Raw genomic sequence first — 13,743 nt, 5'->3', positions numbered from 1 at the left:
GGGTTAATGGAACATTTTCATGTCTTCATGTGTCAAGAATGTTTTATTAGATTGAAAGCTGTAGTGTTTTGAATGGTACATACGTACCTAAAATTATGTTGATCCATTAACAAAGCTGTTATAATTGTGTGAAATGTAGAAGTATGTATACAATTAAGTAGCGATCCATGATGATTTAATCTCCATTGTGTTAACTCCACTATATCCACAAAGGGTCTATTGTGTTGGCTTGATAAACAGTGTGGACAGGCCAAGGCAGGCTATGAGTACAAATGTTATAAGTTAACCATATTAAATCATGTAGCACTCTAACACTAACTGTTGCTAATGTAACTATGGTAACCGTTTCAATAGTTTATACTTGTGGTGGTCTGGTAGTCTACTGGTGTCTAAGCTATGATGAAATTTTGGGCGGCAAGTTTGTATGTGCTGCCAAATTTTGTGTGCCGCCTAAACTTAGTGATGACTTGCATGTGACTGTGTGGCCAAGATCATGCAACACTGGCCACAGTAATATATTTTGTAGGGGTGTGTTTATTAACCAGTTTATGAGAACTGTATCCATAATTACATTAGTAACAATATCAAAGTGATACGTACTACACAGAAATGTTATGTCATACCCAACACTATACCACATTTACCACAAGGTCATAATTATCAATATTTTGGAGGGATGTGTTTAACCAAATAACATATTGTATTACATTAGTCACATATGGGATAGGTGGTATAGAGATAAATTTAATTTTAACGATGTTGTGGACATACGTACATATCAACATGCAAAAGCATTGGAAATGTATTAAATCATTTCATGTTGACTCAGACAAAATTGTGAACTACAATGTACTGTCAATTTGATATCTAATAGCAGACATTTATACATTTATACTGTTGATAAAGAATACATATCTTTTAATGCTGAAGTGTAGGAGGTAACTTTTTACATAAAATCATGTCATGTAAACTTCAGGGACTTTACGTCTTAAATGTTGCAATGTCTTTAACTGGGAATGTTGAATGCTTTTAAGTTTTGCATGCTGGGATAGGCTTGAGTTTTCCACTTTTATTGATAAAACAAGTAGCTCTCATTATGGCATAAACCATGCGTACATGTTCAGTTGCATAACTACCAGTCAACAGGTCAAGGTCTATACATAGTTTATGGGAGGTGTCGGCTTACCTTACCAACATGTTATGTAGCTGTGATGATAACCAGAAATAATAGATACGTATGTTTTTGCTCCACATTTCTCAATTCTAAAAGTACACGCTGCATATAGTAATATTAAAATGTATCCAATCACTCTCTACACTGTTTCTGAGATGCAGCACATTGTACTCTATAGTTAATATCATTACCAGTGATGTGAGATAATGTCAAATGTGTAATTGTGCCAGTATAGCTGGGAGCATGCTCATCAATCTCAAAATTATAATTTCAAATGATCAAATCAGTGTAGCTTGTAAGACAACTAATCTGTTTTCTTTGAACTACCAAGTTTCTGTGTATTATTTTTACCTCAATTGTCTCTTTGTTTGGCTAATATGGGTGTGTACCTGTTACCTGGAATATGTGGTTGTAGGGGTGTGTTTATTAACCAATATATGAGAACTGTGTCTACATGTATTCCATATAAGGTTTTAGTACATTATTAACAATATCAAAGTGGTACGTACTACACAGAAATGTTATGTTACACCCAACACTACACCACATATACCACAAGGTGATATTTGTTAAAATTGTGGAAGGATGTATCTGATGAAATAACATGTTGTATTACAATGGTCACATGTAATGAATCAATACAAGAGTAGAAGGCGAAATTTAAAAACAATGTAACTGTCCTTAAACAATTGCAAACTACTTTAATTTAAACAAGTAATCCAATAACAGACTTTTTCAATATAGTATTCATCAAGTAATTTGAATGTAAAGGCTATGATCTCGGCACTTTATATCATCATCTAAGCTTTAGTGGCTTTACTGAATGTCATAGTTGTTGAAATGTGTTGACTTTGAGATGTTGAATGCCTTTTAGGCTTAAATTTGTAACTTTAATTTGGCACATTGCAACAAGGAGTTCTAAGTCATAGGTGTAGTGTTGTAGATGCATTCAGCGCTTGAGCTAAAATTAACTGATCAAGCTAAAATTAACTGATTAGATGTCATGACAAGTGGACTTTTTACTGGCTGACAGATACATACGTGTCTTTGCTTGCTTATTTGTAGTGAACATCTGTATGGTATAGTTTTATAATATATTCGGACTAAAACTAGTGATCAGTGGATTTTTTACTTATGACAGCCACTGAAATTTCACAAACGCTTATGTATTATATACAGTATTGGACTCATTAAATTACTGTATAGAAGGTGTTATAGGATTTTCTTTGAAACACTAGATTTCCATATTTGGTTGATTTTCTACTTATTTGTTAGTTTGGGTGTACTAGATGTGAGGGTAGTTGGAATAGTGTAAATGGTGTGTGTATGAGTGTGTTGATTGGTTCATGGAATTTTGTAACAATGGATGAAATGTCACAGAATGTAGCGACTAAGCATGTTATTTGACATGGATAGAAACTTTGTTTATGGGTTATTGAATAAAGTGGCTTTGTGGCATTATACCTTGGTGACCACAAGAATAGTAGTGTGACACAACCGTGCTCCCTTCTAAGTATTGTATTGAACCTTGTACCTACCAGCACAGGAATGCAAATACTCTCTAATGCAACAGTCGGCCATATGTGACTGGATTTGACAAAACCAGGCTTCCACACACATCCAATTCTTTGCCTTTAACCTACTGTAACTTGATCACCCAACATGCTATTGCCCTGGAATTTTCACACGTTCTTTTCATACAGTTATGCAATGGCAGGTACAAATATGAAACTGATTGTATACATCTACATTGAGTTATGTTCCTTTAAAGTCATTAAATTGGATGTGTGTGGAAACCTGGTTTTGTCAAATCCGGTCACATATGGTCTGCACATCATGCGATACTCTAATAAAGCATTCATCAGTTGGTAGTAGCAAAGTATACATTGCTAGGACAAAGTCTCAAGTTTTAGCTAATCAAGCACACATGATTCTTATTTGGTATATATTTGTGATATATTTGTATTGTGGTTACCAATGTAAAATGAATCTTCTTTGTGGATGATTGATATCATTCTGTGGTCATTGTTGGAGTGTTGTGCAGTGAGCTGGAAGGTCTTGGAGAACTTGCCAGCTGTACTCTCCTTCATTTGGAAGTGATTTGAGTTGAAGGAGGGTCCATAGAGACCCCAAATTAAATCTCTGGACTCCACTTCTCTTCTTGTTCATCTCATACTCCTATATTAAGTCCACCCACCACCTCTATTACTACCACTTGTGATATTATTACCTGTACAAAAGCTGTCCAAAACAGGGCATATTTTAGGAATCAGAAACTTATGTGTCTACACAATGATGGGTAATAAATAGATGAATAATTGGAACAAACTTTGTTTGCGCAGCTTTAGGCATTGTGAAATTACTACATAATGATTATTAAATTGCTGTATTGAGCTACTGGTTTTTGTGTTCCACCGATAATCGTATTGGTATCAAATCGAAGTTGATATTGGGCATTTTAGTATTGATCGGTATCAGTTATTTAGGTATTCCGATAAAATGCTATGCTAGCAAAATGTGGGGTATAACAAGCTGGAAATATTATTCTAGCATAAAAGGTGCAGGAATTACTTTGTTAAACATATAGCTACTTACCATGTTTGCATGAAAAAGATTGAAATACTCTAATAGAACAGTCACTGACAGTAAAACACTCTAATAAAGCAGTCATAATTATATAGGTAACTTGAGAGGTGTGTAAATTGTATAGTAATTATTGATATCTGTATCGGTGAAACTTTATTGCTAGGTATCGGTATTGGATCAGTAGGTATTTTTCTGTATCGGTGGAACCCTACTGGTTTTGTCAAATTATTGTATTACAATGGATGAAATGTCACTGAATGCAGTGATGGTTTATTTCACAGTGATAGAAACTTTTTTAATGAGTTTTTGCATAATGTGGCTTAGTGGCCTGTATTGCATAGAGTAGTTTTACCTTTTTACTTGCTTATTAAATGCCCAATATCACAATGAAAAATAGTTGCATATTGTGTTGCTGTGGAAACATAACATGGACACTAGTGTAACTAGTCTGGTTTATGGTATCCCCATAGAACCTCCCATCTAATCAGTGAGAATATTTAAAAAGTGTGTTGGCAATCAGGTAGAGCGTTGTATTGCGATATCAGAAAGTAAGACGAGCTACCCCATAGATATCCTTTTATGTATGTATGTACGTATGTATGTATTATATACTAACTGGTAAGTGATTACCTCACCACAGTTGTTTTCCTATGTCTCCATACATGTACTGTAATAAATATGCACCATGCAAATTCCATACATTTTTACTAAATGTTTCACTTTCATGTCATGTCAGGTAATCACTTACCAGTTGGTATAAACATACAAAAAGGATGTCTATGGGATAGCTTGCCTACTTTCTGATATTGCAATGCAACGCTATACCTGATTGCCTACGCACATTTTAATGATCTTGTTAACTTCTCCATGTTAGCACATTTTATGTATTCAATTGACTAAAAACTTTAATAGTACATGAAATTTTACAAACTATAAGAAGTATTATATCCATACTGTGCATTTCTATTATAGTATCTTGAGCACAGTAGGGATATAACACTTCTTATTGTTTTACTGTGATTTAATGCTGTGCACTACTCCAGCTTGTTTCAGTACTTTTTATCAATGTACTATGGTCCCTACTCTAGTTGAAAATTCCAAATTTTTCTGTGTACTTGTTTGTTAACTATTTTTGTAAATAATTATTATGACTGGTGAACCCACGCATACCGCATCTGGAATGGCGCTGCGCCCCCAATTATCGTCTGAATTCGTTGTCAGCTATGTTCAACGCGTTGTGCAGCGTATCGAATCAAGAACTGTTCGAAAAGCACCTCTGCAATACACGCATACTGCATCTGAAATGGCACCACGCACCCCAATTATCTTCTGAAAAATGAAGTATCCATTATGCTTCGTTGTCAGCTATGTTCAACGCGTTATGCAGCATTTCGAATCAAAAACTGTTTGAATAGCACCTCTGCTATCAAAATAGCCACTATGAAAAATACGTACTATTTCCGTTATGAAGGGAAGCCATCACGTGCTACCACCAAACCAACATTTTTCGCTGTCAGCAAAGATGAGTGGGACACAAAGGAGGACACTAGTAAGTCCATGAAGAATGCACTGTGCATACTGCGGTATGCTCAAAGGCACCTGTTGGGCCAAAGCAACGTCGAACAGTGAAAAAAATCAAGCCCGTAGCCTTAGCCATTATCGAGTTACACTTGTCTGAAGGCATCAGTCAGTCAGTCAATCAGTAGAAAATTCCGTTAAATATATGTATATATATATATATATATATATTAAATTCCGTAGCAACTTGTTGAAAGTGTTTCGGGTCAATCTGAAAACTTGTTTGGGCTTTGTTTTACCTAACCAATACTGCCTCATCATCGTCAGGGAAAATTGAGGCTGGTTTATGGGTTGTGTTATCCCGTGGGCCACACCTACTCCTTTGTGGTCCCTACTATACAGTACTATCGTACTGTATGATACTAACAGCAAATGAGGCTGCTCAATTTGAGTGTTTTCTTCAATTGCAAATTCCAGACAGTGTGTTCTATTAGAGTAATGCTTATTGATTAGACCACAAACAATGGAAGTATTAACGTATGTAAACAATACATCCCTGTAGGTGATAAAGGATCACTAATTAGCTTCTTGAGATGGTTATAATGTCAAGTCCAATTACTGTACCAGTGCCACAAAGAGTTTCTGTGGGATGTATGTGAACATGTTAAATTGCTGTTCAGTTAATTTGATGGCTATACCTAACACTAAATTTATTCATTGATTTATGTGCTTTCCAAGAAAACAAGCCCATTACATATAGGACAATCTCAGAATGATTCTTGTCATGTTAGATAGTTGCTGATCTGTATTTACAGTGTGCGTACGTACTTTCTGTAAACATCTGTGTCTTCTACAATTTCTTCATTTCTCAGTTTTAAACTTATCTGCAGAATTGTGATAGGCATCTCAGTATGACTGATAGTTAATTGTTCAGCCAATTGAATCAATCAATTTTAAAAATGGATTTTAGAGAGGTATTTAAAATGTAATTATTTCTTTGAAATACCAAAATTTCTATATTTGGTCGAGGCATTTAGATACTTAGAATAGTGTACTTATTTAATATGGTATGATGATAGTGATAGTTGGTATGGTATGTACTGCAACATTGTTCTATAAGTTGAGTCAATATCAATGACCATTGAAAATACATGCAGTAGAAGTTATACATACTACATTCTGGTACAGCACAGAGGAGGGCGGAAGCGCTTTAGATGCTACTTAAAAATGTTACCTTAATTGCATAGTTTTGTTCAAAATTTCACGTGAACCTCAATAGTCTCAATACAAAACCAGCAAATGGTGGGGTTCAGTGGGGTTTACTAGATTTTTAGATCATGCTTCGTGTAAGGATTAAGGTGATGTAATTAGTTTTGTAAAAGCGCTGCTTAGTTCTCTAGGAAAAATCGATGAAACACTATTTCGCGCGTAGCGAGTTTAGCACTAACCAGGTATGTTTATTGTAAGTAAAACAATGATGCCACGCTTTGTTACATCGTATGCACATTTAGCTGATGCTGAGAAACAAGGGTTTACATAATTCATTTTAACGGCGCTTAAGATGCTTCCACCCTCCTCTGAGTACAACATGTACGTACAAGTCATTACATGTCTACAAATTTTACAACAGTGAAGCATAGATAGTATTTATTTATCTAAGCCAACTCAATCACATGGGCTTTATTAAAACTGTAACAGAAAGGCATAAGGATGAATTAGGCTGTGTTATGGGCCATTCAGGTCTCAAAAATGGATAATTTAATGAAAGGACATTTATGGCACAGGTACTTATTCAATACCACAGAGCTGTACAGAGCTGTACAGCCACATACAGCCATCCCCAGGCTGGTCAAAGCTCCACTAAGGCCCCAAACTGCTCGTACGGATCGCCACTGTACTTGGCAAAAGCAACCCACTCAAGATTTTGATTGTGAAATTTGATAGTTCATTCGTGTGGCTTTGTGTTCTTGGTGGAAATAAAATCTGCTATCATGGGTGATAAAACCTGTTTTCTGTCGCATATAGTCTAATGTTGTATCTCTGAGTGTCTGATACTTAAACGTTTCCTTGGGGGCATGCACCTACAATGGCATCCTTGTCTGTTGTAGGCTTCAAACTTCACATACGTAGCTCCACTTCTTCACCCTTAGTCTGTTCCTGATGCTATGCCAGCACAACAAGCCAATTCCTAACAATGTCAGCTTTAAAGGTTTTTTTTGGTAATTATTGTTACCAGATTTAATCTCAGAATGCATAAATCTCCTAGAGAAGCTTTACCCCAGACCCTCCTAGATAAGTGTACATGCAACAGAAAATTTAGAACCTGTCACCAAAATTCCTGGAGTCACTCTTGAGATGTAAACTGACTTACATAGAATATGTATATCCTTATAAATCAGTTGGGTGTTTCAACACAACTTGGACTAAACAATTTTGATTTATTTGCTTAAATTTTATTTTTGCTGTGAAAACCCTGACTCTAATGATACATGTTTGTGTTCATAAGCATGAGAAACTATTTTCATAGACTAAACTGTTGACTCCTTAGACTCCTTAAACTTCAACAAACGTCTTGTAGTGCTGTGAAGTTTGTGAGTGTTTTATGGCTGGAATTTCTTCAATATGTTGCTCCCTGCTTTAGTACTTGTTGCAATATATCTACAGCGTACGTGTACATACATTACTTCATATTTTCATATTAATATTCCATTGCTAAATTCCATTAGTATATTTACTTGTTAAAATGCATTATTACATGGAAAAGTTATCATTAGACAGGTGTGACATGTTTTGGCGTTACCAAATTACAATAACATCAAAACAATCAATGGTTAAAATTTTAAACTTTGGGAGGTCGGTGTCTGGCCAAGTTATTATTTAGTAAGACCTTTAACGTATGTGGTTTACCACTGTAACTCGTGGTGTGTGTGCGTGCGCGCGCCCGTGTGTGTGTGTGTGTGTTACTATCAATTTAACTATGATGTAATATTATTGGCTCTTTGTTAGGCACTTGCCTAGACTATAAACTGTCTGTGGATCAAGCCACCACCTGGTAGATTTTTTTTTTGTGTTCGTCGTAGTTTTTAGTTGTATGTTTCTAACTTTCTAGTTTCAGTCTTCTTGCTGGTTCCTATAATTAGAGTGTAATCAAAAGATTATTGTATTAGTAGGAAATACATGCATAGACTGAGATACATTATAATGAAATATTTCATTAACGCCATGTACCTTATCAAAATGGCCACGTGTTGTACATCAGTGGACAAGTCTTGTAGCTTGATTAATGAAACAATGACATTTCTGTTGTTTTCCAAAGTAATTGGATAATTGTAATACTTTTAAATACATGCAGTTATAAGTTACTGTTAAATTATACCATTATCACACCTCTCTTGTATTGTGGTAGTGCAGGGATTTGCAATTTAATGTATAAATTCATGTATTGGTAAAAGTTTGTTTTAAAAGGTTCTTATTGTCTAGCATTATATATGGTGGTACTGTATGTTTCTAAAGGAGCATAAATACAGTCCATTAGTTTGAGCAGAACTTTGCTTCTTACATAGTATAGATACTCTGGGATATGCATCATTATCTAAATTACTTTTAGCTTGCTTTTCTCCCCCTTTCCTCTCTCTCTATAGATGCACTTTAGTATAGCAGTGACATAGCAGGTAAAGCACATAGACATATCTACAGATTAAGGTCGTACCTATACATTGTTTGTGTGGCAACCATGAAGAAATATGTTTGCAAGTTTCAGCGAGTTCACAACAAATTGGTTCTTAGAGCTAGGTTGTTTACGATATTGACAATTTGTTTGCATTTTATGGATTTCACACTTAAGTGTAAGTGGTACCATTAGGTTAGCTGGTGTTCCACAGTTATTGTATAATGTTACATGGTTTATTTTACAAGTCTCGAGGGGATTGAAATCAACAATTGTAATTATGTTGGTGATATGTTTGAAATAATCAAACCTTGATGATGTGTGATTATCACATGTCAAACACGTCATACTGTGTACTAGTGTTGTTCTTATAAGGATATGGACTATCTGGTATCGTACATGGCTCATCCATGGTTATATCAAAGTCTTTGGTGTCATGGGAATATTAGCCGTGAGAACAGCTTTTGAATGACATTCTTCACATTTGATTGGTTAATCCAAAAATCTTGGACCACGGATGTGCAATATGTTAGTATTAGCACTTAAATTAATCTTCTTGCTAGCATCTATTCATCATGGAATGCTTAAAAGCATTGTTTCCTTGTTTTGTGACATGGAAGTCAAAATGTTAAATTTCACATTGCACTTTATTATCAGAAAATTATGCCTGACTTTGTGAAAGTGAATGGTATAAGTAACAATTATAATAAACAACAGTATAATTATTTCTTTATAAATTAAGTGAAACCCATTGAGATGTACAGTTAACTTTGTGTTCTGATACAACAAATCATGTGCCTTGTATCTTGTGGTGCTAGTGAACTCTTGGTCAAATCCACATGCACAGTTATGTGTACATTTTGATGCTAAAAATTGTATAGATTTTGTATAGTATAATATGTAGACACTTTTAATGAAGTATTGTAATCTCTTATGTGTAGTTTGCTGTGCTATCTTCAATGGAAATCCCTGATGATCTTGAGACATCTAAATTCCTCAGTCAAAGGCTGGCTAATTTGGAACAGGTGAGTAAGTGTATCATCTAAACAGGGAACACAAGTACAAGCAATTCATATAATTATCGTATGTGGATATCAGCATTTGTATGGTACTACTGACACTGCTTTCTAAATCATTTTATCATTGTAGGACATCACAGCTCAGGAGAAACAGTTAATAGCAGTATCAACAGTGGCTGATAATTTGATCAGTGCTAATTCTGAACACTCAACTAGCTTAGCAGAGTGTAAGGATGCCATTACAGCAAGGTGAGTATCTTGTTTGTGTAGGGTGTGGTGCTTTACAGATAAAAATATCGAGTGTGTTAAACATGTTATTTGGCCTTCTTGTCCATAATGTCATATGATATGTTATTGTTGGTCAGGGTTAGTGTCAGGTTGGGTTTGTGGATCAATCTCTTTGGTGTCAGTGTGGTTTGTGGGTGTGTGCCTTTTGTGATGGTACACAATAACATGTTGCTTTCTTTTGTCTACATTTCTGTACACAAGTGTTGTTTACTGTTTACCGTTTCCATGTTTACTATAGTTGTTATTTGTTTGTAGCTATACACTGGCTGTGTATGTCACTGTGCTTTACACCATGTGGTGTGTTACCTTCTTTGTATATACACTCGTTGCTTCAGTATGTGCATCATTTGTGCACTTTATGTTATGTGAATGTATAGTGTCTAGCTTGTGTTTACAAATACACATGATATATAATACATACATACAGTACCACCATATACACAACCTCTGCTGTACATGTAGAATGTCTTTGTAATAATTGTTTAAAGCTTATGCCAGATTTGTGTTTCTTAACATCGAGGAAGTGACATTCTCTCTCATTATTCATGTGTAGGTGGGATGAGCTTGCTACACTTGTATCAGCTAAGAAACAACAACTACACACTGCCTTTGGTATACAAAACTTCAGCCAGGAGATTAAAGAAACAATGGTAATGAAATGTTCACAATAATTATCATTGAAGGTTGCAGAGGTTGTAGATAATAGTTCTAGTGTGATGACAAATTTAAAGTGGAAATCACATATGGTAATTTTGGCTTGAAGGTCAAGGAAGAAGTGACCTGATTGGTCGATATCTTGTGCATTTGACTTCCTGATTTATTATTATGTATAAAATTTGTAAACAAAGCTATCTCTTTAATTTGGATTTCACTGCCTGAATGTGTTAAGAGCATATTTCATTCTTTGTATTTGTTATTTCTATGAAATCCCAATGGTAATATTTGGTATATATGATGTACCACAAACATGTGTGGTTTTGTAGTTCTGTGTACTGTGTACACAGAATGTTTATTACTGTAGACCGTATCATTTTGTATATTGTTCAGAGCCCGACATTATGGTCAGATATCTACCATTTTCTAATGCCTAAACAGTTTTAGAAAAAAATTGTACAGTACTATTGAGTATGTCCGACCAAATAGCAGGATTTGTCAGATCATTTCCAAAACATAATTTCAGGCCCTAGCTGGTGTTATTATGTGGCACAATGTCCTGCAAATAAGGAATATCCTTGCATATGTTTTACAAAATGTTTGTTATGTAGTAGTTTACTTTACAATAATATATAATAATTTACAGCTGTGTGTTTACTTCAGTTGCCCATAAAACTGTACTCATGTCCAGCAATTGCATTTATTTAAAGCTGTTTCTAGTGCATTGGAGTATGTAACTTTTACCTGTTCTTTTCTCTTGTCTTTGTTTATCACAAAATATTTAATTCTATCAACTTTGGTAATGCTTTGAATGCAAGAGGAGTGTCATTGCCGTACATAGATATTTGATAAGACAATATTGGTACAATATGAATGCCACTGCTAAAGAAATGTATACTTTCTAAAGACCAGTTAGTGAACGTACATGTTGGTGCCTAGGAGGTTACTGATGTACTATTCAAATAGAACAGTCATTCGCCTTTGTGACTTAATTTAATAGAGAAATCACTAATGCTCAAATATATATTTCTGATTATAAACCAGGTTGTATTCCAAATATGTGACCGGATCTGTGAAAACCCGACACAATGGTGCATTTTTCGAATTCCTGTTTATTAAATATTTATAATTTACTTAGCCAAGTGTACCTCTCAGCTTTGTATGCCAATAACTTTAGGAGTTACAGCCCTACAAAGTAGCAACAACAGAAAAATCAATTTGTACAGCAAGTATAGGGAAAATAAATTACAGACGCCTACAAAAACGGTTGTAACTTACCATCGAATCGAGGTACGGAACTACAATTCTTACCATCGTGTTTGCGATGAACAGGGGAATCAATTACTGGGTAGATTTTTCCCTTATTCACCCTTCTTCACTGCATACAAAGACAGAATTTGTATAGAAAATTGATCGCGTACGATTGCTTTGACATGACATAAGCAAATGCTCTCAACTTCCGTATCTTTGGGTCTACTGCAACAAAACAAAGATTTTCCGACTCTTCTTGAGCAGGTGAAGAAGGTGATATCCAGGGTTTTATTGTTAGTCCCTTCCTGAGACATTCAAAAAATTTACAAAATTTTTTCAATAATATGCAACTATTTCACCCACTGTATTCAATGCTTTATAAGGCTTGCACAATTGTGTCGGGTTTTGCAGATCCAGTCACATATGTTCATGGTATTTGCTACTCTGTTTATTTGTACTTTCACTCTGCAGTATGCATGTAGTTTAGTGTTCCACCGATAATCGGATCGGTATCGTATCGGAGCCGATATTAGGCTTTTAGTATCGATCGGTATCGGTTATTTAGGTATTCTGATACCGATTAATAGCCACTCACACCAATTGTCATAATCATAACTATCATCATAAATGCTATGCTAACAAAATGTGAGGTATAACAATTTGGCAATAGTGTTAAGCATTTTATTCTGGCATAAAAGGTGTAGGAATTGCTTTGTTAAACATTGAGCAACTGCTACTTACGATGTTTGCATGAAAAAGATCGAAATACTCTAATAGAACAGTCACTGCTCAATAAATATTCTAATAGAACAGTCACACATAGCTAACTTGAGAGGTGTGTAAATTGTATGGATATTATCGGTATCTGTATCAGTGAAAATTTACTGCTAGGTATCGGTATCGGATCAGTAGGTATTTTTGGTGGAACCCTAGTGTAATGATATTGTGGCTACCAGCCGATACCAAAATTTTTTTAGTGATTTTTATGATGCACGTATGCTACACGTATATTTACTTTTTAAGCCTACCGTTGGTTAAATGCAATAATAAAGCTAATAGCTTACATCTTGCAGTAAGACAACTGCACTGTAAATTCATCAGCATTCACTGTACTGTATTGATTTGTGTTTTTGTTTCACACATATTGTTAGGCACTAATAGCAGAAAAGGCAGCTCTACTTAATCGTGATGATGACGAGTCAGATTTGTCTAATGTTCTGTTTCGTCAAAGAAGGCTGATGTCAGTTGAGAGGGAGATTGTTGCATTAACTGACAAAGTGAGATAATTATATAACAGTCTTGAACAGAATATCTTTTATGTGATTCCTATAGCCTGTGTTAGTATATGAGTCACACATGTACATAGCACTGTGCATTAGTACTGAAACAATTATTCGTTTATTTAACTATTCGGTCAGTGTGATACTATTCGATTTGTTACCACCCCTTTTGAGTAATCGTTAGCACTTTGTACACTGTATTCAGATGGAGAAGCTGGCCTTGAAACTTAAGATTGTGAATGAAATGATGTATCTACGGTATGTTGTAAAAATTCTGTTTTAGAAAAGATTGAAATAGCTTTATCT

At 35.0% G+C, this 13,743-nt stretch overlaps 1 protein-coding gene across 3 annotated transcripts in view; it reads left to right on the top strand.

Moving 5' to 3' along the window:
* The window catches only part of LOC136246993 (spectrin beta chain, non-erythrocytic 1-like), a 177,405-nt gene that overhangs the window by 28,673 nt on the left and 134,989 nt on the right, over positions 1-13,743 (top strand). For all 3 annotated transcript variants that reach the window (XM_066038589.1, XM_066038591.1, XM_066038590.1), the window contains exons 23-26: positions 9,887-9,970; positions 10,095-10,213; positions 10,806-10,902; positions 13,309-13,434. In XM_066038589.1, the coding sequence (XP_065894661.1) occupies positions 9,887-9,970; positions 10,095-10,213; positions 10,806-10,902; positions 13,309-13,434 (426 nt within the window). The remainder of the gene's footprint in view (positions 1-9,886; positions 9,971-10,094; positions 10,214-10,805; positions 10,903-13,308; positions 13,435-13,743) is intronic.

Source organism: Dysidea avara, chromosome 2, assembly GCF_963678975.1.
Source record: "Dysidea avara chromosome 2, odDysAvar1.4, whole genome shotgun sequence".
In the NCBI taxonomy this organism is placed as follows: domain Eukaryota; kingdom Metazoa; phylum Porifera; class Demospongiae; order Dictyoceratida; family Dysideidae; genus Dysidea; species Dysidea avara.
This window is presented reverse-complemented; position numbering and strand designations above follow the sequence as displayed.